The 27,665-nt window shown below is 42.9% G+C and overlaps 1 protein-coding gene across 2 annotated transcripts in view; it reads left to right on the top strand.

Moving 5' to 3' along the window:
* ADAMTS12 (ADAM metallopeptidase with thrombospondin type 1 motif 12) overlaps positions 1-27,665 on the top strand; it is a 788,736-nt gene that overhangs the window by 726,298 nt on the left and 34,773 nt on the right. For both annotated transcript variants that reach the window (XM_082272461.1, XM_082272462.1), the window contains exons 22-23: positions 10,640-10,789; positions 16,797-16,950. In XM_082272461.1, the coding sequence (XP_082128587.1) occupies positions 10,640-10,789; positions 16,797-16,950 (304 nt within the window). The remainder of the gene's footprint in view (positions 1-10,639; positions 10,790-16,796; positions 16,951-27,665) is intronic.

The following is a 27,665-nucleotide window of genomic DNA, read 5'->3' as shown; positions in this document are numbered from 1 at the left end:
CACACAGAGACTTTCCCAACATTTTCCTAGCAACATCCCCAGCTAAGAAGAAAGGAATCCTTTTTGCCATAAAAAACACTATCACCTTTCAATTGAAGGAAGAGATTGCTGACCCAGAAGGCCGCTACCTGATCATTACAGGAGACTTTAATAATCTACAAATGACCTTTGTCACAATCTATGCGCCAAATACACATCAGCTCAGATTCCTGCGTAAACTTTTTAAGCTCATTGCCAAGAAGAAATATGGAAACCTGGTCATCTGTGGAGACTTCAACCTCACAGTAGATCCGGACATAGACACCTCTGCCTCCCCAAAAGGTCGTAGGATTTCTCTGCTCCACTTACTCAATAGTGAACATCTCTATGACGCATGGAGGTGCCTTCATGCATCAGAAAGAGATTTCACCTTCTATTCAGCACGACATAAATCGTATTCTAGGATTGACCTCTTTCTGGTGGACTGGCACCTCCTGGGAAGAACTACCTCTGCAGAGATTAAAAACATTACATGGTCCGACCATGCAGCAATAGAAATGACTGTGAATGAAGGAATCCCGAGATCTGCAGGGCAAGTATGGAGATGTAACATCAGAAACCTTCAGAATGAACAGGTTGGTAAGTGTGTATCCCAGCACCTGCAGGAATTCTTTAGTTTAAACGAAAACTCGGTCTCTAATCCATGGTCCTTATGGGGTGCCCATAAGGCATTCATAAGAGGCATATGCATCCAACAAAATTCTATAATGAAAAAATTATACAACCAAAAACTCTCTAACCTTCTGTCCCAAATCAACACCCTAGAACAAAAACACAAAGCTGTACCTGACTCATCCTTAGGCAATACCCTTCATGACCTGAGACATGACCTACGTCAACTTTTGCTTACACAACATGACAAAATATTCCGTAAACTCAAAACGACATACTATGCTCACGCTAACAAACCTGGAAAAACACTGGCTAATAGAATCAAAGCCAAACAGACTAAATCCAAAATCTCCCACATGACTAACACTCAGACGAATACCAAATATACCCATCCTAAAGACATAGCAAATGAATTTGCAACCTATTATCAATCACTATACAATCTTGACCAGGACAATACCATCCACACCCCGACTACAGCTGAAATATCTGCCTTTTTGGACAAATTAGACCTACCGACCCTTACCGAACAACAATTGTCTATACTCAATGCGCCATTTACGCATGACGAAATTAGGAAAACTATAAACTCACTTCCCAACGGTAAATCCCCGGGACCCGACGGGTTCCCAAGTGAATATTATAAATTATACAGCGATACTCTAATACCACATCTACTGAATGTTTATACTAAAGCTGCAACCGAGACGAGTTTTCCTGCAGATATGCTCGGAGCATACATTGTTACCATACCAAAAGCAGGGAAGGACCCATCTCTCCCGGGCAACTACCGCCCTATATCTCTGTTGAATACAGACATTAAAATTTATGCCAAAATGCTTGCAGGGCGCCTACAGGAGATGATTCCCTCCCTCATAGGTAAAGATCAAATGGGATTCATACCAGGTCGCCAAACTTCGGACGCTACTAGACGTATAGTAAATGTGCTACACATGGCTGAAAAAGGTCAAACGCCTTCTCTCCTCCTTTCCCTGGATGCGGAGAAGGCGTTTGACAGAGTCAACTGGAGCTACATGACGGCCGCCCTACACAAATTCGGCCTTCGAGGTAATATATTTTCTGCCATTATGGCACTTTATTCACAACCTTCTGCCAGAGTCTTCGCCTCAGGGGCACTGTCCAAATCGATCACCATATCCAATGGTACCAGACAGGGATGCCCCTTATCCCCTACGGTCTTTAATTTAATTATAGAACCACTTGCTGCAGCCCTACGCTCTAACGGACATGTTCATGGCTTTAAAATTGATGGTTATGACCATAAAATAAATTTATTTGCAGATGACATTATATTAATGATGACGAAACCCGAAATCTCACTACCCGCTGCATACCAAACCTTGACTAAATTTAGTGAAATTTCATTTTACAAAATTAATACCACGAAATCGATAATCCTTGACCTAGGAGTATCTCCTGAAACTAAACAAACCTTAATCAACACCTGTCCCTTTCCCTGGACTACAGACAAGATTTCGTACCTGGGGATTTATATTACCTCCAAAACCACAGATCTTGTTAAAAATAATTTAGGCCCCCTTAGACAAAAGCTAACATCTGAATTAGAAAGGATAGCTTCCCTAAACTTATCCTGGGGGGCTAGAATCTCTGCTATTAAGATGAATATCTTACCACAAATCCTCTACCTATTCCGAGCCCTCCCTGTCCCTTTCACCAAAACACAATTACACACTCTTGTAGCCACACTGAGGAAATTCCTATGGCTGGGTAAAAAAGCAAGAGTTGCATATGATATACTCACAAATCATAAACACCGAGGAGGAGCGGGACTACCCGATATTTCCGCTTATTACTGGGCCACTAGACTTGACCAGCTTAAACACTGGACCCCCCGTGACGATACCCCCCTTTGGTCAGATATCGAAAAATACCTAGTACCTACCTTTAACCTTAATCTAATGCTGCTAAGAGACCTTTGGATCCCATGGAACCTAGCCAAACTGCCACCTACGGTTAAGGCTTCTCTCCAAGCCTGGAGAACAGTAAACAAAATAGAACCAAGAGCCATACCTACTGACATTCACAACCTACCACTTTCTATCCTCACGACTATGTACAGTAATCTGAATGTCTCCAAATTAAAAACCCTAGGACTAACGCAAATCTCACAACTCTGGTCACCCCTAGGTCTCAAAAACAGAGAAGACATAATGTCAGAATTTAAGTTACCGCCCGAAACATCCTTGACCCTATCAAGGATACTTTTTCTACTAGGGAAACACTCCCTTACCTCCACCCATGTTAATCTAACCACATGGAAATTCCTGGTATCAAACCCCCCAGCCAATAAAGGTATAACTACCTTCTATAATATCCTAACAAGCGATACAACCTCCGAGAAAACGGTAAATATGCTTAAATGGGAGAAAGATCTGAAGCTAAATCTTACCTTCAAACAGTGGCATACAGCACTGTGCTCTATATATAAATTTTCCAAATGCACTAATCACTGGGAAACTACAATTAAAATTATCAACAGATGGTATTACACACCATACAGGCTGGCCAAGATGGCCCCGTCAATACCCTCACTCTGCTGGAGGGAATGTGGCAAAACAGGTACCCTGCATCACATCCTGTGGGGCTGCACATCCCTCACGAGTTTTTGGCATAAAATATTCCAGTGTATTTCCTCATGCACAGGAGTATTTTCCCCCCCAAATCCAGAACTGGCAATATTAAATATTAACATTGACATATACCCTCACAGCCATAGACAAATGGTAACTCACATACTGCTAGCAGCCAGGACCCTTATTCTCCGCAATTGGAGATCTACTTCCACTCCCAATCTACCTGAAGTAATATCTCTGGTTAATGACAATTATCTCCTAGAGAAATCTCTAGCAATCAATTCCCTGTCATATAAAAAATTCCAAAAGTCCTGGGAAAGCTGGCCCTATCTAAATCAGGCATTAAGACTCTCTTGAAATAATAATACCTGCCTAATAGCCATAAGGATAGTGGTGGTGCTCCCCCCGACCGGACCTAGTGACAATGCTCCTTAGGGTTCTGGGCCCGGAACGGTGGAGATTCTCACTCCTATTCTACTCCCCTTTTTTTTTCTTTTTTACTACCACTTTTCCACTTGCCATACCTCTTTATAACCTGTAATGCTTTGGTTATACCTGATTCCTCTATGTTATAGTTCATTTATCTGTGTACATGCATTGGAACCTGTTGAAAATCTGTAATTCCTGTTATATTTGTTCTAATATTTGCTTATGTAAAAACTCAATAAAAACTTATTGAATGGAAAAAAAAAAATGAATAAGTAAAACTAAATTTTATGAAAACGAAATAAAATTTAACAAAAAATAAACGAACTCCGAAACTAAACAAGTGTCTGCACATGTCTAATATATATATATATTATATATATATATATATATATATATATATATATATATATCTTTATCCATCTATCTATCTATCTATCTATCTATCTATCTATCTATCTATCTATCTATCTATCTATCTATCTATCTATCTATCTATCTATCTATCTATCTATCTATCTATCTATCTATCTATCTATCTATCTATCTATCTATCTATCTATCTATCTATCTATCTATCTATCGCAGGAGTTTTGCTGGATATGGGTCCGCCTGGGTTACCGCTAGCAACAACAGCACATTTAAGCATGTTCTCCAAGTGTGAGCACTGATACAATGACCAGTCCAGTATCTTTGGGTTTTTTGTATTTATTGGCTCAACTATGTACAAATTGCTAGGGACAACTGAAAAATGCTGATTGGTGCTGACTTGACGCTGGCTAGATGCCGGTGCTATTGGCTAGGTTTCCTCCACTGTCCAATAAGAGCCCTCATTGGAAACAGTGGGGAGACTCCCTAGGCTCAACAGGTCACAACTGGAAACATATGACAGCCTAACTAAATATATATGTCAGGGCTCAAAATTTAAAGTCCTGAGCTACTAGCCAGGCCTTAAGGGTTACTCGCCACCAGTTGCCCCACCCAAATCCTACCCTGCCCCACCCCTAATTCTGCCCCTAAACACGCCCTCATAAATTATCTCATAAAATTACACTGTTAGATGTTTTTGCATTAATGCAGAAGTTACAAAATAAATATTAATAACAAAGTTTTCAGTGCCCATCAGTGCAGCCTCATCAGTGCCCATCAAGGGTCTGGAGGGTGGGGGCTGAAGAACACTGGGGAGGGGCTGGAGGGGGGGCTGAAGAGCACTGGGGGGGGCTGAAGAGCACTGAGGGGCTGGAGGGGGGGCTGAAGAGCACTGGGGAGGGCTGGAGGGGGGGCTGAAGAGCACTAAGGAGGGCTGGAGGGGGGGCTGAAGAGCACTGGGGGGGGGCTGGAGCGGGGGGCTGAAGAGCACTGGGGGGGCTGGAGGGAGGAGCTGAAGAGCACTGGGAGGGCTGAAGAGGGGGGGCTGAAGAGCACTAAGAGGCTGGAGAGGGGGGAGGCTGTACAGTACTAGGGGGCCAGCAAAAAAAAAAAAGTTGGATAGGAGGGGGATGGGGCAGCGCAGCACAGACGGAGGGAGCAAGCTGCCTTAATGGGAAGAGATGATCGGCACGAGTACCGGTGTAGCATGAAGATAACCCCCATTGGTATGCCACTGCTGGCCGGATAGTGTCAGAGCGCGGATCATCCAACTGTAACAGCTTGTAATTGCCGGGCGCTCGGTGACACACACAGTCCCGCCACCTAGCCTGCCTTCTTTGATAGACGTCACACGTCCTGGTTGGCCAGGCGTTCTGTCCATCAAAGAAGCCGGACTAGGAGGCAGGACTGTGTGTGTGTCAGCGAGCGCCCGGCAATTACAATTAAAGCTGTTACAGTTGGATGATCTGCGCTCTGACATTATTCAGTCCGTCAGGTGGCCGGCTTTCATCTCCTCTCGCTCCCGGAGCTCGCCCTACATAATTTTCCACTCGCAAGATGCGAGCAGGCGAGTGGAAAATTTGAGGGCTGTGTATATTGTGACAGGTGGAGACTCTGTCACGGAGAAAGTGGTCATTTAAAGGACACAGTGTGTGCACATTGGCTCTGTGCAAGACTACAGCGCATAGATGTGCAGTGGAGAAGACTGCCGTTGCAGCTTTCTCCAGGTTTTGGTTTACCTGAAAGGGGCTCTGTAGTTTGGAGATTTCAAAGTGTCTTGGGAGGGACGGAATCTCCAACCCTGTGTCCATGTTTTGTTGATGACCAGCAGGGTGTGTGCTCAGAGTCAGGTACACACAGCCCTTGTAATGAAGGTCTAGGAAGACATCAGGGCTCCCAGTTGGAGACTGCTTTAGCCAACAAACAGGAGGTCTGTTCGTGGGGAGTCAGGAGGACTCCGATACTCTCCGGGAGTCAGTGGCTGCAGGTGGCAGCCGGAGCACATGTGTGTGTGAGTTTGATGAGACAGGAGACGGCCTGAGGACTAAGGCCAGAGTGAAGCTGCCAGCTTCATGGAGTTCATGGTCTGGGGACCAGTGAAAAGAGCAGGGGTACTGCTATTGGAAAACTGCACGAGAGTGTGAGAGCCAGGTGGGCTGGTATTTTTCAGTTTTTGTATCGACTGGAGAAGAACCCCTGCGCGGGAAAACCTATGTTACAGACTGTTTATGTTAGCCTTTTAATAAAAATGAGCTGCCATGCCCTTAAAATGTATACCTGACTGCAGTGAATCACTGGAGAAATGCATCTATCGCTGAGCTGATTGTCCCCCATATTTCAATATATATATATATATTCGCAGAACGCAGATACGCAGTTCACCTTTGTGATTCAGCTTGATAATCTTCATTCCACATGTCTGAATTAATAATTATCTGGATTCTGGGAAGACGGCAGGACGATCTATGAAATAAATGTGCTGTGAGCAAAATGAAATGACCGGACACACAAAGAGCAACAAGTAGATTAGCTTGCGATTTATTCATTCTACGAAAGCTACTTAGGGCTCTCCTGCTGGGAAATAAAGCTGTAATGGAGCAATAGTAATTGCGAGTTAAACATGAAGAAATACAGCACAGCGTGCCACAAAATCTGCTTATGAATTTAGCCAATCAAAATAGCACACACATTATCTAGACATGTCCCGGGCATAATGAAACCATCATAAGAGGATTATTAGAGTGATAATGGAAGAGAGAGCCTATGTGTACATAACAGAAAAACACAGATACTGTTCCTTCCCTATGACTAGTTTGTATGGTTGTGTACATACTGGCCAAAAGTACTATTATTCTGTAAATGTCCTCACCAGCACAGTCTTATATTTACCTTTTCTGCTCGTCTAAGGCCTTCGCTGTACAGACCATTAGGGCATTCGTGGAAGAAATCCCTGTTCATTCCTATGGTTAGGGCGCCTATTATTGAGATGTATAATAGATGTCCTTTCCGTAAGAAAAAAAAAATGTATATTCTGCGCGCAAGGAAGGAAGAGAGCCCAGCCAGGAGACTTCTGCAGTGGTAGCTGTGCCGCTCCCAGTGGGTCACACAACAGAGACCTCGGAGGAGAGAGGACAGGTTAATCTTAAGACTTGGAGGGGGATCATTAAAGGGGATAGTTAAAATGTTAAAGTGGAACTTCACTCTCCCAATCAACAATGATTATTTAAATCCTCATGCTGCTAGCATTAGTAAAAATATAAGAAAGTGTATCATATTTACTTGTTTTAAAGTTTTTTTTTTTTACATTTCTTCAGTTACTTCCTGGTTTCCTGCCTAGGCAAATGATACAGGATTTATATAGCGCCAACAGTTTGCGCAGCGCTTTACAATATGAAGGAAGATGAAGGAAGACAATACAGTTACAATACAATTCAATACAGGAGGAATTAGAGGGCCCTGCTCATTAGAGCTTACCATCTAGAAGGGAGGGTCAAGTGGAACAGAAGGCAATAACTGCGGGGGATGAGCTGATGGAGAAAATGGAAGTACAGTTGTTAGGTGTGGGTAGGATAGACTTCTCTGAAAAGGAGGGTTTTCAGGGATCGTCTAAAAGCTAATAAAGTAGGAGATAATCAGACAGATTGGGGTAAGGAGTTCCAAAGAATTGGAGAGGCTCTGGAAAAGTCTTGCAGGCAAGTATGGGAGGAGGTGACAAGGGAGCTAGAGAGCAGGAGGTTTTATACATCCCAGGAGTCTTCAGGAGGGGAGGGGAGGAGGAGGGTTTTTCTCAGCTAAGTACAATCCCCTGCATGCAGGTAAGGGTAGGAAGTAAATGCTACATGACTCATTTGCACTTACTCAAGATGGCCACAACCAGAAATGCTAGGGTTTTTTTTTCAAAGTGATTTCTCATCAAAATAAAGCATGGAGACATGGATGGATGGGGAAGTTTGCTTTGAATATTAAAAACGAATAAAATATAATTTTTTGTTTATGGTTCTCGGATGCAGTGAAGATCAGCTTTAATGCACTGAAAGCACAGCTTTCTTAACATGGAAGCTGGGGCATCCAATGCCAATATCACTAGGGTTATGTTCCATCACCCTCTGGAGAACCAAAAAAATGGATCCTCAACTGCAAAGAATATATACCTCCCAAGTTTCTGAAATAATAACGATGGACAAGGTTTGGCATACAGTAGGCAAAGGACATGTCCCTGTCACAGCCTCAGTTACACGGGCCACAAAGATTTAATAAGCAAAAAATGATTGGCTAAACCAAAAAAGTGTTTTTTTTTATGTCAATTTTTCCTTCGTATTGCATTTTCAATATTCAAATTTTTAGTGCAGCATAACACTTTTGGTAGTAAACACTTTGTATAGAGATGTACACCTCAGATGAAAAAGGACAACTGTGGTTGCACAAGGGGCAGAGGAATTTGATCTCATAAGAGGAACAGTCCCTCCAACCCCCCTCCCCCCCCTAAAAATCAGCCATGTCCCCATTGGCTGGAAGCAAAAAAAAAATGGCTCCTGCTCCCAGTTCCAAGGGCATCCCATAACAAAAATGAGGGAGGGGAAAAAAGGGAAACAACTTGGACAGAGGTTTTGTACAAATAAATTAGGTAGCAAAAATAGAATATGTACACCTGGCATTCTCGACACCCCCCCGATCTTCAATAATCTGCAATATTGTTCATTAATCCGCCCCTACGCCCCCCACCTCCTCTATAATCCCCCATAACGCACTCAGTGTTCTCACACTCACCGTGCAGGGTCAGGCTCTGTGGTCATACACCCGGCCGGTGCTCCCCCTCATCCAGCCCAGTGCATTCCGATCCTCCTGTCAGTCTGTTTCTCTCTGTTCGGATCTCCCACATGGCTCTCCCCACCCCCTCTGACATATTTAAGTCTAAACACCTGCCTCATGCGATACATCATCCAATCACCATGAGGGGGTGCGGCTGAAGGCAGTTTTTTTTTTCAAATACCTTTATTGAGATAATTGTGATGAAGCAGTGTGATAGGACTCGGATTGTCTGTGATGTCACGCTGTTCTTGTCTACTGAGATACACACTCCCTGTGAATAAGTGGCATGACCCAACAACCCCCCCAATGTGTGGCACATGGAGTGGATCACCCACCTGTTGGAACACCACTGTATAGAACCATTTTATCTTCACTGATCAAGTGAAGCACAATTGCAGGTCAAGTGAGCTTGCTCACTGTGTACTGTGCAATGATCCTTATCAAGCATTGAAACACATTCATATGAAAGTATGATGCAATGAAGTCACAAAGATATGTTGTCATAACATACAGCAATGTGAAACTGGACTGGGAGGCACATAAATAAAAAGACAAACGTAGAGGAAATTAATCGAGGGGCTACATGTTGAGGGTCAGGTGGCATGGAGGAGCTGCAGGTACTGCTGTGAGTCCTTTCCTGGAAGGTTAACAAAGGAAGAAAGTTGTACCACCTGATCACCCTCATTTAATGTTTGGACAACAGTTTTGTCAGCTTGGTGGGTTTGGTGGTCTTTTGGGGTCTGTTAAAAGAAACAAGATGATTACAAAGCAAGGGTCCACTTGGTGGTATGATGCCCTCCCCATTTGTGTCAGTCGTTTAACGGAACTCAGTCCCTTGATAAGTCAACAGTAATCACTTTTGGAGCTGTCCCAAGCTGATGACATGCAACTGGACATGAGGGTGGCTTTTAGTACAGCCTTTTTGGCAAGTGGATACCAAGGATACCCACCACCACCTTCTCATAATCAACAGTCATTATGTTATTTGAAACTCTTAATTGTTCTGATAGTTAATTAGGGCTGCTTTGGCCCTGGAAACCGATCATGTGTAGTCTGAAGGGGTTATTTACTAAAACTGTAGAGTGCAAAATTTGGTACAGCTCTGCAAAGAAACCAATCACCTTTCAGGTTTTATTTCCAAAGCTTAATTGAACAAGCTAAAGTTAGAAGCTAGTTGGCTACCATGAACAGCTGCACCAGATTCTGAGTGCACAAGTTTTAATGAATCTCCCCCTGTGTGTTTTTATTGGGGATTTCATCAAGGGGATGGCAAGTAATGAATCCCTCAGTTATGTGAATCCGGTTACTAATATATAGCAAGGAGAGTTTTGGTATATACACTCTAGCTGCCTTCTGCTCTATAGTTCAATGAGAAAAAAATATGTAAGATAAGACAGAGCTACATAGGGAGACCATAAATAAAACAGAATTTCTTATTTCACTGATTTCCCTGAAATTATTATTTATTGTATGTGTTTGATGTGATGGATGGTTCTCTGTCAGAGAACAAATAATTGCAGTGATATAAAGAGGATAATGTGTGTGATTGTGATGTTAGCTGCTATTATAGCTTTCGTGTTGTTGACAGTTTGCCTCCTCTCTTTTCTATTTCCGGCACTTGACAATACAGATAGTGTGTGTGTGTGTGTGTGTGTGTGTGTGTGTGTGTGTGTGTGTATATATGTGTAGGGTCTTAAAACAGGTCTTCAGAAATTACAGTATTTTGTGTTCATGATTGTTCTCTGTGTCGTTTGTGTTACTTTTCTCAGTGTTCAAAGACATGTGGGAGTGGAGTGCGTAAAAGAGACGTAATTTGTCCAAAGGAGAATCGCTGTGATCTCAAAAAGATTCCGGTAATTATAATAAACTGCAGCCAAGAAGAGCCGTGTGTTAGCTGGAGGACAAATACCTGGACAGAGGTACCGTAAATAGCAAATTATAAATGAATAGATTCAGATAGATTGCATTGGTCTCCGTTTTTGTGTCCTCTGACTCAGTGGGTGTGCTCCCACTTCCAAACTTTCTAAATGCGCATCCCTGGATCCCCTTTGCCTGTGCTTTTTTCCATCTGCTAGTAACACAATTTTCTTCTTGTCTGCCTGTTCTTCTCAGCAGTTGTTTTTACCCCATATGTTGTCTTGTCTTAAATTACCCTTCCAGCTCTAACCCATGCTCTTGCTGTCTGGCACCTATAGGTGTCTCTGTAATGAGCATAAAGGCAGAGGAATCGTGAAAAGATATTAGTATGCAAAACAAATGCACTCCAGAAGATCAGTGTTCATTAACAAAAATTGCTGTTAATGTTTTGCTTTGTGTTTTTTAAGGTCACTTTGCAATAACGCAAGGAAGCTTATAAACCTTTGTAATGTATTAATGTATTAATGTATTAATGTACTTTTACTAAACTGCAATGCTGTACATACAAACAGTTATAATTATAGGAAAACAATACAAGACCGACCAATATACATACTACAAGCTACCTACTACCTAGCAAAATAGCATGAACTATGGTTTGTATACAACAGGAATATGCTAAAAAGTTATTTAGCTCACGTCTTAGTGCCTTCATGTTCTCCATAGACAACCGGGATCCCAGGCTTGGGAAATCAGATAAAAGAGTCATCTTCAGGTGTAGTTTCTTCTGGCACAGACCTTCTTTGGTGTTACGTCATTATAGAGTTACAGTGGATGTAAAGCCACTTTGTCATGATCATACATTCTCCACTGTATGTGCTGTATAAAAAATATGCTGATTTCTACCTCATTTCAGAGTGCCTCCCGGTGCTCACGTGAATGCTTGCCGCTCTCCTCTCCCAGTCTGACAGCTAAAGCGGGAGGGGCTGAGAACTCCCGGTGACGTCAGCGAGGAGGAGAGGCGGGCGGTCACGTAAGCACCGAGCGGTGCTCTGAATAAAGGTAGAAATCAGCATATTTTTTATACAGCACATACAGTGGGGCACATATCATTATCTAACAGAGGGAATTGTATGAATATAACCAAGTTATTATAGCAGCAGGAAGAGAAGGAGCTAGGAGCAGAGTGGCACTGTCACTAGCTGACAGGCAGGGAGGAGGGGAGAGGACAGAGGAGAGAGAACGGATGTCTCTCGTAAACTGATCACAGTGTCAGGGTTTAACAGCCATGATAAACCATGGTCAGTTGTTCCCTCTAAAGGGGGAGGGCAGAACCAGGCAGGATCACCTAGGTATTTTAGATTATACAAGGGGCCAAATTACACAGCACAAGCACTGTGCTCTTATGCATGCTTTGAGGGAAAAGGATCTTTTTTTTTTTTTTTTTTTTTTTTTTTTTTAGGGTTAGAAACCCTATAAGTAGGTGGCCTTTTTATCTAAAAAGTTTTTTAATCCCCACATGGCTGTTTTATAATGCATAACATAGGCCATATATGTCAAAAAGACAAGCTTTTTTGACCGTTGGTTACCTGAATGCATTGTATAATCAGAATTCCTATAAAAACAATGGAAGCATCTAATTGCCAGTTGACATTAGCCCAACATACAACAATAGTATCCATGTTCTTATTGTTTTAGAGGACAGCTTGAGTAAACATTTCTAGGGATGAGCTTCGAAAGTTACGTTCGACTTGAACATTGGCTGTTCGCTCGTTCGTTGAATGACGAACAAATGGGCTTCTTTGCGGGAACTTCGAGAGTCCCCGCATTATCATAGACTCTGACCTCTGATTCCAATAAATCACCTACTGGTCAGGGGATTCGAACCCACAGCCGTCTCAATTGCAAGCCTGGTATTCTACCACCTACGCCACCGTTAAGCCTTCTTAAGTTGGACACACTCTCCCTAACTTTTATCTCATCCACTGTGTAGGGTGAGATAGGAGTTAGTTAGTTAGTTAGTTAGTTAGTTAGTTAGTTAGGCAGGGAGAGTGTGCTCAGCCTAAGCGTGCTTAACGGTGACGTAGCTGGTAGAATACCAGGCTTGCAATTGTGGATACAAATCCCTTGGCCAGCGGGTGATTTATAAGTGGAATTCTATAGTTAATAATACATTGCTGGCAGGGAGAGAGATTTTTGCTTTTGTTGAGATCAGAGTGCAGTGTATACCACAAAGCTATATATATATATATATATAGGCACTTTAGTTTATGTAAGTATTGCTGAAAAAAACGTTGTGGGGTCCTCCCCAGTCCATACCAGGCCCCTCCATAATAAAAAAAAATGGCGTGGGGTTCCCCCTAGAATCCATACCAGACCCTTATCCAAGCACACAGCCTGGCTGGCCAGGATGGGGGGTGGGGGATTGCGAGCGCGACCCCTCCTGAACCATATCAGGCCACATGCCCTCAACATAGGGGAGTGGGTGCTTTGGGGAAGGGGGGGCTCTGCCCCCAGATCCTAGGCCCCCCATGTGAATGGATATTGGGTACATCGTACCCATACCCAGTCACCAAAAATGTGTACAAAAAAAATAAAGACAAAAGCCAGTTTTGGAAAAGTCCCTTATTAAAAAAAAAAATGTTTTTTTCATTTAATTTCATTTTCAATTTCATGATCAGTCGCCCACTACGCGCATAAAATAGAGGAAAAAAGAAAATAAAAAAATAAATAAATTACTGACATCATGTAATTTATTCACTGCACCTGAGCAGTGCATTGTGGGGCAGCTTTTGACGTCAGATCCCTATAAAAGAGCTGTCAAACTCAAAACAGCTCATAGTGCGGGAAGCGTCCGGAGAAGCAGGAGCTTCTTTTTTTTTTTTCTATTTTTCGGGCGGGCGGGCGACTGATCTTCGGGGGATACTATTTTTTTATTTCTATTTTTTAATAAAGGACTTTTCCAAAACTGGCTTTTGTCTTTATTTTTTTGTACACTTTTTTGATGAATGGGTAGGGGTACGATGTACTCGATATCCATTCACATGGGGGGGGGCGGGATCTGATTCCGAAAAGCCTCCCCCTCGCAGACCCCCACAACCACAGCCCAGGGTTGTTGGGAAGAGACCCCTGTCCCCATCAACATGGGAGCAAGGTACTGTTGAGGGCATGTGGCCTGGTATGGTTCAGGAGGGAGGGTGCTCGCTCGACTCCACCCCCATCCTGTGTGTTCGGATAAGGGTCTGGTATGGATTTTAGGGGAACTCCACGCCATTTTTTTTTTTTTTCAAACCCCATGCCGTTTTTTTTTTGGTCAGAATAAGCACACAAATACAGTCCAAGCACTTTATAGGAAAATCCAAAGCATGGGCAGTCAGACAGAAGCCAGTGACAAAGAGACCTCTATTCAGGGCATGAGCACGACGTGGACTATATTGTCAAAAGTATTGGGACACCTGTCTTTTCACGCACAAGAACTTTAATAGCATTCCGGTCTTAGTCCGTAGGGTTCAATATTGAGTTGGCCCACCTTTTGCAGCTAAATCAACTCTTCTGAGAAGGCTGTCCACAAGGTTTAGGAGTGTGTCTATGGGAATGTTTGACCATTCTTCCAGAAGCGCATTTGTGAGGTCAAGCACTGATGTTGGACGAGAAGGCCTGGCTCACCGTCTCTGCTTTAATTCATCCCAAAGGTGTTCCCTTGGGTTGAGGTCAGGCCAGTCACGTTTCTCCACCCCAACCCTGCTCACCCACGTCTTTATGGACCTTGCTTTGCACTTCTGGATGAGTGGTCAAACTTTCCCAAGCACACACTCTTAAACCTTGTGGACAGCTTTCCCAGTAGAGTTGAAGCTGTTATAGCTGCAAAGGGTGGGCCAACTCAATATTGAACCCTACAGACTAAGACTGGGATGTAATCAAAGTTCATATGGATATAAAGGCAGGCGTCTCAATACTTTGACTATATATCTATATCTATATCTATATCTATATATATATATATAGAGCTAATCGGGTATACTGATCGGGTGAATGGTGGTGAACAGCGGTGTCTCTTGGGCTGTCCAGGATATCATTGCGGACAACACCAGAGCCCACGTGAGCACCCCAATCCCCTTCTTCATGCTACTATGTGCTTCACAAGATATGTTAACTGTACGTTCAATATTAGAGGATAATTGATTTTAATAAAGGGTACAAACGTTATTATACTAGTGGAGCCCTTTTTGTTCTCTTTAATATATGAGCAAGAGATGATTGCCTAATCAAAAGAGTGTCGGTGTTACCCTTGTCCTGATTGCCACAGTGGGATATCTATGCGCAGATGGCCTTTTCCATGAGAATGGAAGGCAAATAGCTGGGGTAAGTTGCTGGGCTGAGGGGCGTGCAGCACGGAGGTGGTGGATCTCTCTGGTGTTTCTTTAATCAGCACACAACAGGATTTCATCTGGTCATCCTATTATCACTATTCTTTAATGATCTGTGAACACTGCACTAGTGGATGAGAACTGATTATATTATATATACTTTTTCACCCATTGGAGTAACACACAGTGGAAACAGACTATTTTTCACTTGTTTATTATGGTTTAATGATTTTTCACAGTGGAAGTTACTTTTGCTGGTCATTTTACTCTTGATTCATTTCACAGTGTTTGAATGCACACACATATTTACTGTATATATATTTTTTTGCCCGGCTAGTGGGAAGTTTTGATCACTATTGTATATTGTGGTAGGAGTGTCAGGGTCTGGGGCAGCATGAGTGCTGCCAGCACTGGGGAGCTACAGTTCATTTAGGGAACCATGAATGCAAACATGTACTGTGACATACTGAAGCAGAGCATGATCCCCTGTCTTAGGAGACTGGGCTGCAGGGCAGCATTCCAACATGATAACGACCCCAAACACACCTCCAAGATGACCACTGCCTTGCTAAAGAAGCTGAAGGTAAAGGTGATGGACTGGCCAAGCATGTCTCCAGACCTAAACCCTATTAAACATCTGTGGGGCATCCTCAAACAGAAGGTGGGAGAGGGCAAGGTCTCTAACATCCACCAGCTCCGTGGTGTCGTCATGGAGGAGTGGAAGAGGACTCCAGTGACAACCTGTGAAGCTCTAGTGAACTCCATGCCCAAGAGGGTTAATGCTGTCCTGGAAAATAATGGTGGCCACACAAAATATTGACACTTTTGGCCCGATTTGGATATTGTCACTTAGGGGTGTACTTACTTTTGTTTCCAGTGGTTTAGACATTAATGGCTGTGTGATAAGTTTTTTTGAAGGGGCAGCAAATTTACACTGTTATGCAAGCTGTACACTCACTACTTTCGCCTCACTGGTCGCCGCAGGTCGCCTCCCATAGGGAAGCTACGGACCTGTTCTAATAGGAGCGACACAAGTCGCTCTGACCTAGAAAAAGGGTCCGGAGCTTCTTTGGGGTGACCAGGAGGCGACCGCCATAGACTTCAACGTTATGAAGTCCGTGGCGGCCGCTCCAAGGTCGCGGCGCGCCGCTCGCACCGCAACCTCGGAGGTCGCCACCTAAAGTAGCTAGTGTGAACCGGCGCTCAGTGTAAAGAAGACGAAAGAGCCCTGGAAGTGGTGATGGTTTAGCCCTCACAGAGCCCTGATCTCCTCATCCCAGCCTGTCTGGGATTACATGAAGGGACAGAAGGATTTGAGGCAGCCTACATCCACAGAAGATCTGTGGTTAGTTTTCCAAGATGTTTGAAAACCTACCTACCGAGTTCCCTTAAACCGTGTGTTAGTGTACCTAGAAGAATTGGTGCTGTTTTGAAGGCAAAGGGTGGTCACACCAAATATTGGTTTTATTTGGAGCCCTCTTTTGTTCATGTACTTTCTATTTTGGTAATTGCTAAAAAATAAACTAACATTTTTTTGACAGCATTTTTCACACCTTCCTAAAACTTTGCACAGTACTGTATACAGTATGTAGCTAATTGTATAACATGTTCATGCTTTACATATACTCCATAATATAATTTAAGCCTTCTGTTGCAGTAAATAAGTCTAACGCACAATTTAATGGTTATCTGGTTATTTCAGTGTTCAGCGTCTTGTGGAGAAGGTGTCCAACAAAGAACCGTCTGGTGCATGGATACTGATAATAACAGAACCATAAACATGAGCCTGTGTGAGAAGGAGCCAAAACCCGAGGACACTAAGGAATGCCAGATCCAGGAGTGCACCAAGAGCACAGGTAACATCTCCTCCAAAAAAATGTGGTGAATGAACCACCTTTCTCCTGCGCTCAGAGTAACAAGGCTTCCCCAACTGCTTTTCCGACTGGACTCTATAAATGGCGTCCCGGATGGCTCAGGTCTTGCTGCCCTAAAGGACTGGGGCAGTCCAACAGTACTGCAAACAAAAAGACAAGAAAAGGGCGCACCGACCTAGCGCATTATCCTCAATATAGGCTTTATTAATTGAAACAAAAAATGGCTACTCACAAACATAGGTGAAAATCAATCACATCAAACTCATGCACTTGAGTATCAGAAGTAGTCCATACAGATGTCCATAGTCTCATTAGGATGGCGGCTGATGCGTTTCGAGGCATAAGCCCCAGGGGCTCTGAGGAAGAGGCTTATGCCTCGAAACGCGTCAGCCGTCATCCTAATGAGACTATGGACATCTGTATGGACTACTTCTGATACTCAAGTGCATGAGTTTGATGTGATTGATTTTCACCTACGTTTGTGAGTAGCCATTTTTTGTTTCAATTAATAAAGCCTATATTGAGAATAATGCGCTAGGTCGGTGCGCCCTTTTCTTGTCTTTTTGTTTGCAGCACAGGTAACATGCAGGATGAATTATATACAACTGCCAAGATGGATTTTTTTATTCATTTAGCTCACATATCAGCATTTGCTATACTTCACAGACTGCATACAAATGAAAGTGGAAAACACATTGGCAGGAAAGCAAAGGGAAAGTAGGCATGGGCTGCTGAAGAAACGGCATTAAAGATATTCTGTCACCAGGCCATTTATTTAAAAAAATATTTGCATCTTATTTGCCCATAAAAGCCTCCAAAAACACCTGCGATTGCTGCTGAGCACCGCCATTTTGAATCTGATGTCAGCATCCTGAGCAGACTCAGAACAGTCACTTTACTGACAATTCACAAAGCTTTAACACAAGAATAAGGGGCTCTTCTTTAGCCAGGTGACTGTGTTTTTCAAAGCTCTTTGAACTGAAAGAACTGTCACTTAAAAATAAATAAATAAAATAACCCTTCTTATTCTGGTGTGTTGACTTTGTGAACAGAGCCTTAAGTAGGGAGGTAAAGAGAGGAACAGAGATGCTGGGTCACTTCCAGACAAGAAGAGGACTATAATATATAAGGAAGAAGGGGGCTGTGCTAGGGCATTGCACATGTATATAAATAGAAACGAAAAACACCACAAGCATTTAAAATATTTGACTTTTCTGTAGTATTACCTGCAATTTTATAGGTTAGTGATTGGGTCTCTTTAAAGTGAGCCTGCTGCTTTGCCTTGTGTGTTGGTTCACGTGGATATAAATGTAGCTGTGACTTTAATTGTTTTCTGTTCCATATGAAGAAAACCCCCAGTGCCAGGGCAGACTAACCTTACCCCAGGGTGGATCCATTTTCACAGTGAAGGATCGAAATAGCTTTGGGCGCCAGTCACTTTTTGTCTTACAGATGTTTTATTTGCTCCAGGCTCACAGGGAGAGAGGATTAGAGCTTAAGATACCTCTAGCAATATATTTTCCAGACTCTGACCACATTCCTACTGTAGCAAAGCATAAAGGGATGCACAGTGGTGGGCAGTGAATCTATTCTTAAGAAGGTGGTGAGCAGCGAATTTGAGCCAAAGAAGGTGGTGGGCAGTAAATTAGAGCGGATAAAGGTGGTGACCAATAAATTTGACCCAAAGAAGTTGGTTGGCAGTAAATTTAAGCTGAAAAGGTGGGAGCAGTGAATCTGAGATAATTAAGGTGGAAGGCAGTCAATCTGATTTAAAGAAGGTGCTGGTACTGCTGGGCAGTGAATTTGATGGTGGTAAGTTAATCTGAGCCGAAGAAGGTAGGTGCAATGAATCTGCACTGAAGGAGGTGGTTGGCAGTGAATGTGATCTGAGGAGTGTGCTGGGCAATACATTTGTTAGCGGGCAGTGAAAATGAGCTTAAGGTCCCTTGTACACAGGCTCACAAATTTTAAGTAGTTGTAAAGGCACAAGGTGTTTAACATTCATGCATTCTATGCATGAAGGTAAAAAAACCTTCTGTGTACAACAGCCCCCCATCCCCCAATACTTACCTGAGGCCCATCCTGGTCCAATGATGTCCACGAGAGGCTTTACTCTCCTGGGACTCGCACTCCTGATTGACTTCTAGCCATTGGCTTCCGCTGCTGTCACTCACAATCAGTAAACCAATCAGGAGATGGAGGGCCAAGCTGCGGCTCCATGTGTGAATAGAGCTTTGGAGTGTGCCTGCTTGGCTGCTCCCATAGCAAGTTTCTTGCTGTGGGGGCACCCGGCAGAAGGGAGGAGCCAGGAGTGCCAGTGTGGGACCCGAGAAGAGTAGGATCGGGGCTGCTCTGTGCAAAACCACTACACAGAGCAGGTAAGTATGACATGTTTGTGATTTTTTTTAAATAATAAACAAGGCCTTAATATTGCATTAATAGAGGCAGTGAATCCCTTCCAGTGTTTTAACATGTCCAGGAGGGACAGGTGCAGCTTTTTAGCCCTGCTTCAGGCAGCCAGTCAAAGTCTATGGCAAGGTGTAGCTGGACAGGGCTGAACCCTGCTCTGAGTTCTAACATTTAGGGTCCTGTTCATTCGGGGTTGCATCTCTGAATGGAAAGGGCCATAAACACTGGGACCACTTTGACAGGCTGCCTACAGCAGGGCTAAACACCGCACCTGTCCCTTCTTGGCACGCTAAAATGCAGTGAAGGACACACTGCAGCTGGACCACCCTGTGTGCCAAGAGCCTTAGAAGGTGTGTGGTGCTGGGGGTCAGTGAATCTAAACTGAAGATGTAGATCTGTGAATTCAAGTGGAAGTAGGTGATGGGCAGTAAGTTTGAGCTGAAAAGGTGGTGGGCAGTGAACCTAAGCTAAATAAGGTGGTGGGCACTGAATTCAAGGTGAAGAGAATGGTGTTCAGTGAATTTGAGCTGCAGAAGATGGAAGAATTGAGCAAAGATTTTAAGTTGCAATGTTTCCAAAAAAAAATAACTGTTAGTAAAAGTTTATATTTGAAATATTTCCAATTATCATTTACAGTATACAGTATATGTCAAAGTGCAGGCCATGAACAAAGGTGAAAATGCCTTTCAGCTCATCTTTGAACTTGAGTTTGTAATGCCTGCCTTAGAGTACGTGCATTACCTACAAACTCTCTCTTTTCATGCCTTCTTTGTGACTGCCTATTATCCTTATGATGGGGCTACCAAGTCTTTTAAAGAAGTGACTTCTAGAAAATATTAAAATGTAGCTGCTGGGAATAAAATGCTTATTCTACATCTATCCATCGAGAGCCAAGTCAATATAATAACACTAAATTACAGTCCCATTCAATCATGTTGACTTGTGCAATATGCTGAGTTTGCACAGATGACTTTAGCCTTTCAGACTCATTGTATGCAGTCATCACTGTCTAAATCTCATGAAGGCTTCATTCCCAAGGCTTATTTTATTTCTACAAAAAGGCACAAATATAGCCTGCAGTATGGATTTTTGTATGTTGATGCATGTGGTTATCGATCTATCACACCTATAGACATTTGGAACAAATGCTTATAGCTAGGCTGAAATATTCTGAAAGTGAGTTGGTTTAATGAGTACAGTGGTTTCCTGCTTAGCATTTATATCCGTTTAATGCTCTCTGCTTTATGAAAACTTAAATCTGAACTCCAGGCAGACATAAAAGACTAAATTAACACGGTTCTGTATTCATTAATCCATTCTTAACTAAATTTTTTAATGATCCGGAATACTGTCAAAACATATTGAAATATTACACATGTGCATACTGAGGCTTTTCTTTACCGATATCATCTTTCTTTATCCTTTTCTCTTTCCTTTCTTCCTTATTTGCTTCCTTTCCTTTTCCTTTCTTCCTTCTTTTCCTCCTCCGTCTTCTCGTCAGTTTCCTTTCTTTACCTTCCTTTTTCTTCTTTCCTACTTCTCGCTTTAAATCTTCATTCCTTCCTCTCTTTCTTCCTTTTTTATCTTCCTTCCCTTTCTTCCTTTTTTATCTTCCTTCCTTCCTTCCTTCCTTCCTTCCTTCCTTCCTTCCTTCCTTCCTTCCTTCCATCCTTCCTTCCCTTCCTTCCCTTTCTTCTTTCCTTCCCTTTCTTCCTTCCTTCCCTTTCTTCCTTCCCTCCCTTTCTTCCCTCCCTTTCTTTCTTCCCTCCCTTTCTTCCTTAATTTCCTTCCCTCCCTCCCTCCCTCCCTCCCTTTCTTCATTCCCTCCCTTTCTTCCCTCCCTTTTTCCCTTACCTCCCTTTCTTCATTCCTTCCTTCCCTCCCTCCCTTTATTCCTTCCTTCCCTCCCTACCTTTTTTCCTTCCTTTCTTCCTTCCCTCCCTTTTTTCCTTGCTTTCTTCCCTCCACTCTTCATTTTTCCCTTTTCCATTTAAAGAAAAAATGTATTGGCAGCAACGCAAGGTCTGAAAAATGTTCTGTTTCCAAGAGACAAGTGGAACTCGCTAGTTTTCATTTACTAAATACCTTCAGTGTAGCACAGTCTGAATGACTATGAATAATGTAATCCATTTTCTTATAAAACATATTCAGGATGTTTTAATGATGAGATTAAATTAGTACAAATTAGTACAAAATGTCCTCCAGCCAATTATGTGGGGTCAGCTTTAAGACTTCATTTTACTAATGAGTAATGGCAACGTAGATGGAGTTCATTTGTACTGGATATGTCAGTCATTACTGTGAAATAAAGTGCATGTAGGTTCTGTATAAACTATTATCCAGCATTGTATGGCTCCGGTGGAGTAAATAGAAGAAGATAAATGGCTGTAACATTAGAAAGTAAGGTCTTTCATGTAATTTTTCTGTATTCTGAAGGGTTGCATTTACAGTAATTGCATCTTTATTATCTGTGTCTCAAGTTGTTTTTATCTGCTTTTTATGTTTTACTTTTGTGTCTATTAATGATTCCATTTCATAAAACAAATGTAAAAAGTATATATAAAATAACTGACAATAAAATTACTCTACAGCTCAACACATGGTTGACATACATAATTGCAAACTATTTTATGCATGCCAGTGATTCTCTTCAGCTTTTACTGTGATTTACTCATCGTTACCACACAGCATAGTCAGTATGATACCATTTTCTCTACTAGAAATTAGGAAACCATTGGTGTCAACACATGCCCCCATATTTCTGGTTGGGCACTAAAGGAACAACAGTAAATTTGTGAGTAGTCTGTTTTTTTTCCCCTCCTGTGAACATGCTCCTTGTGTTAGACTGACAGCTCTGTGCAAAACCAAGGACCGTGGCTGTCCCTCTCTCTCTCGCTTTGAGTGCAGCTGTATAGATATAGATGTTAAGGATCAGGGGTACCATTTCACACTTTGCCTCAAGCAAAGTAGAATGTAACATCAGCTGGAACATTTTTTTTTTTAGAGATCTTGTGCAACCCTGCTTCTGCCTCAGGCAACTAGCCAGCTCAGAGGCACTTATACCATTTGTGCAGACTTTGCCCTGAGGGATTTTATGCAGAATGTGCTCAATGCCCCTATAGGTTTTTATGCAGCCTGTGCTCAATGGCCCTATGGGTTTTTATGCAGAGTGTGCTCAAGGGCCCTATGGGTTTTAATGCAGACTGTGTTCAATAGCTTTATGGGTTTTTCTTAACAAAATAATTTTATTGCAAACAAAAAATTTGACAAATTAGTTCAACAATGAGATGGTTACATAAAATATGGCATAAGGAACGGCTCCCAACAGAGGGGGACACAAAAAGAATGTTACATAATTTCCTAATGCAAAATGTCGTACTGATTAAAGTCCTTGATGAAGAAAGCTCAATGTTCCAGACTGTGATGGATGGTGAATTATAACCTACATACCAAAACGTAATAATGGAGGACACAAGGCAGTGCAACTAGTTGAAAGTGAATATTTATGTAAAGAAGTATATGATATACTAATGAAAAGATATGATCATTGTAACCATCCTCACCAGAACCACGCTCGGCGACCTGGTAGGCTGTAAGAGCTGTTATACATAAAAGGAGAACTGAAGAGAAAGCTAGAAAGTAGCAGGAGGAGAGAAAGAAGAAGAGTCTAGAGCAGAGGGGAAGGAAGGGGGGGAGCCAGACCGGGTACGCAATGGAGGATCACTCAAATTGAGAGGAGCCTAATATTGAATCTGGAAGGTTGGACATACAATATGCTATTTATGGTTGCCAGATCCTGAGGATTTTGTTATGGGTGTCTGAAGCAAAAGGCGTCAGTTTCTCATTTATCATGATATCATTCATACGATTCTTAACTGTTTCAAAGCTAAGCACTGGGGCTTTCCAAGTCTTCACAATGGTCAACTTAGTTGCAGTAAAGAGATGCAAAGCCAATTGGCGCTCCGGGCGAAGCAATTCTAAAATTGTTTTACAAAGAAGGGCCTTGTAAGGGTGCCTTTTGAGGTTGGGGTGGAATATGTTACGAAGAAGGGTATAAACTCTGACCCATGGTCTACATACCTCAGGACATGCCTACCAAATTTGAGCCATGGTTCCTTCCTGAGGGCATCCCCAGAAGCAAAGAGGGGAATAAGATGGGATAAATTGGGCCAGTCTAGCTGGTGTATAGTACCATCCATATAACACTTTTTAGGTGTTCTCCAATATTAGGACATTCTTGGAGCTTTTTGAAAGGGCTATTGTCATGATCTGCCAATCCTCTGGGTCTAACTGTCTTCCCAAATCTTTCTCACAGTGTAAATGATAGGGCCTAATCCTATGAGCATATAAGACCTGCTTATTAATTTGAGGGAAATCATGATAACGAAAAATGAGACCAAGAGGAGAGCATGCCAGTCAATTTTCTAAAAAGAGGTGGGTAGTTGGTCTAAAATAGTCCTTCATACTTGGGGGTGAGCCACATTCCTAAATAGGGCAAGGAAGAAAGTCATTGAAATGGAAAGGCTGTTTTCAAAGAGTCCAGTTCGGAAGGTGAGAGGTTAACTGACATGCTTTAGACTAGGTAGGGTTTATGTGCAGGCCTGAAAGGGATGCAAATGTGTCTAAAAGGGCTAGCAAGTTGGGCAGAGACACTCTAGGTGATGTCAGGGTCATCAAAATATCATCGCCAAATAAGGAAATCTTATGGGCTGAACCCGAAACTTCAATGCCTCTTATATCAGGATGAGAGCAGACTGCCTCCACCAAGGGTTCCAAGGCTAGAATGAATAGGTGCAGTGAGAGTGGACAGCCCCGACAAATATCCCTCCTAATGGGGAAGAGAGAAGATTCAAACCCATAATATTTTATTTTTCACCTGGGGAGAGTTGCACAACGCCCCCAGCCAAGGAAACAGGAAGTGCCAAAGCCATAATGGTGGAGCACAGATATAAGAAAAGGCCATGACAGAGTGTCAAATGCCTTGCTCACATCCAGTTATAAAAGCATTGTTTCCAGAGAGCGGTGGTGGGAATAGTGTTGTTACTGTATAATTTGTCTGATAGCGTCTCCTGCCTGCCGCTGTGGTACAAATCCGACTTGGTCTTTTTTGATTAAGCGAGGAAGAAACGAGTTCAGGCGATTGGCCAGAATCTTGGTGAGAATTTTCATGTCAATATTGATAAGAGAAATGGACCTAAAATTGGCCCAGAAAGAGTGATCCCAGTTGGGCTTTGGTAACATAACTATGTTAGCAGTCAGAAGATCCGGTGAGAGATTCTGACCATTTTTAACTTAATTGTACATAGCTGTCAGGAGGGGCTAATACATCTGCCAGCTTTCTATGGCCTTTTGCCAAGTTTTAGTTCCTTGATACATAACAGGACCTCGGATTCCTGAATATCACGGTCAATAAGAGCCGTATGTGCTGTGGATAATGTGGGTAATGAAGAACGTTGTAGGAAGCTATCTATGTCCTGACTGTTCGCAAGATTGTGGGCTGAGTATAAAATGGCGAGTCTATGACGAAATTAATCCAATATCCAGACAGGATTGCTGGTAAGAAAATTGTATTTGGAGCACTTTATATTGCGCGGCATTATTTAAATTTATTTTGAAGAACATTGTGGCGGGTACGAAAATGATGGCAGTGGGTTTGTGAGTAAAAGTACGAAATCTAATGTCCAGCATCGCATTTGGTTTGTTTGCTTTGGCATACCAATTTTGACAGGACCAATGCAATGCCTGTTCTGCATTATCATTAAGGCATAGGTCCAGTTCTGTACGAGACTGGTCCAAGAGTTTATGGTTAGCGGGAGTAGGAGATTGTTTAAATGTGGTAGAGAGAGACTCTAATCGAGATTCTAATTTCTGTTGTAACTGTTGGCGTTTTTGCATTTTGTTAGATGATGTGTCCTCTAAGTACTGCTCTATATGTCCCCCAGAAAGTCACAGGAGAGGAAACCGAGGCAGAGTTAAGGATGAAATATTCAGTTGAGGCTTTTAAAAGGTCCGTCTGAATTTCTTTAAGGGATAAAAGTGAGTCATTCATGACCCAGGAGGAGTATTGGGGCTTACACAGTAGAGACCGGCAAACTACCTGAATAGGGTCATGGTCCGACCATGGAGCCAAGCATACTAAGGGAAGATGTTTTCGTAACGTAAACATATGGTCAGTTCTAAAAAGACAGTGATGGGGGTGAGAATTATATGTATAATCCTTGCCCACTGGGTATACCTCCCTCCAGAGGTCTACCAGATCATGAGAATGCAGGAAGAGTAGGAAAATGTCTTTGCATCGGGTGATGTGGCAACACGTTCGGGGGGTATTTGTCTAGGGCAGGGTTCAATGCCACATTTGAGTCTCCTGCCTTAAGGAGGGTGCCCTTTTGGTGAGATCCTGGATTGAAATTAGGGGCATAATAGGTAATAATAGTGACCTTAATAACACCTTGGAGCAGAAGATATCTACCGTTTGGGTCTGCTATCTGCTTAGTGCAACAGAAAGGGATTGATTTGCGAAAGGCTATGAGTACTCCTCTCTGTTTAGTCGGGCTGTTAGCTAAGAACACTTGGGGGTACTGAGCATCAAAGTACCTAGGACAAGAGGAAGAAGAAAAATGAGTTTCCTGCAGGTATGCTATATCTATCTGCTGTTTTTAAGATATTTGAAAACTTTCTCTCTCTTTTGGGTGAATTCATATCTTGGACATTCAGAGACAACCAGTTTAGCGACATGGTGGGAAAGAAGATGAAAGCATAATAGTGCCTCCGGATGCAGACCCCCTGGACTCAAATGGGGGGGGGAAAAGGGTAAGATTGTAAAGAAGGAAGAAATGGATAAAAAAAAGAGGAGCCAAGAGAAAAAGTACAAGAAGACCAAGAAAAACTCAGGGCATGAAAAACTGGTAAAGCAAAAATGCATCTGTAAGTGAGTCAAAAGGCCCACGAGAAGGTTTGCAGTTGGCCAGGATCATAGTCCTCCGCAAGTTCCACCGGACCCATTCAACTATCTTAAACATTTTAAATAACAAAAAGAAAATTGAGCACTAAGCATATTATATTATAAATGGCATAAACATAATAAAAAAGAAGAAATAGTAAGCTCCTGCGGCAAGATTGGGTTGTACCCATCCCAGGCCACTCACCCAAAACCAGAGGAGCCCAGGGTGGGGAACCAAACTAGTGTCGGGTCAGCCCGCAACAACAATCTGACAGCCAGAAAGGGTGATAAAAGTGGTATTGGGAATAGTGCAAGACTGAAAAGTACTAAACGATTTGGTCCGAAATCTATATAAAACAAATACCAAAAAATAAGCACTATATATATAGTCCCTGTTTTGTTGTTGAGCGGAGGGCCAGAGAGCCTTGCCTAGATGCCTGAGATGATTGCCGGAGAGATGGAGATGACCCAGGATGGGATGTTGAGGAAGGTGGTTCTGTTTGGGAGGGTGGAAGATCCAGTTGCAATTCCTAAAAGTTGCGTCTCAGGTCGGACAGTGTGGAGGCCTGGAACTAGCGGCCTTGGTAGAAAAAGTAGAGTTTAAAGGGGAATCCCCATCTGTACTTGATACTATGGGTTTGCAGTATCTGTAGGTACTGTATGGTTTCAAGGTCTGACGTTTGGTGATCGTGACCGGGGAAAGATCTGCAAACAATTGAAGGGAATTGTTCTGAAAGGAGAGGTCAGGATGTTCTCTAGCCACTTGCAAAAGTCTCTCTTTAGTGCGGTAATGGTGACATTTTATAATGACATCCCTAGGAGGGCAGTCCGTGGGTTTAGGTGTAAGGGATCTGTGAATGCGGTCAAATTCCAGGCACTCAACTGGAGCCAATTCCTGGAAAAAGGCTGTGGCGATGCCTCACAAATTGAGCTCAGAGGAGAGGTTGCGGGAGGCTCTGGATATTTTATCCCTCACTATAGAAAGGAAATTGCCTAGCAAAGTCTCCAGGTCAGCGGATACAGGGCTTACAAGGTCAGTGGGGAACTGTTGTAGGCTGTCTGCTGGGGGGGCTGATCCTCCTGCCAAGAGCCACGGGGAGTTATTAGGCTCTGGAGGTTCAGAAGCCATCTTGCCTCTTCCCGTAGCAGGGGATGCTTTCGGCTGTGACCGGTGCTTCTGCCTATATTTAGGCGTGCAATGCATACCCCTGGGTGCCCGGCAGTGTCCGCTGTCGTAGGAGCTCAAGCTGTCATGCCGGGGTAAAGTCAGTGCCCTTTTAGCAGTGTTGTTAGAGTCCGGTGACGTGTGGCGTGGAGTCTAGACAGCCATCTCCCGCAATCGTGCGCA

The sequence above is a fragment of the Pelophylax lessonae genome (genome assembly GCF_965119305.1).
Source record: "Pelophylax lessonae genome assembly, chromosome: 1".
Taxonomy (NCBI): domain Eukaryota; kingdom Metazoa; phylum Chordata; class Amphibia; order Anura; family Ranidae; genus Pelophylax; species Pelophylax lessonae.
The sequence above is the reverse complement of the archived record's forward strand: the minus strand, read 5'-3'. Positions and strand labels throughout refer to the sequence as shown.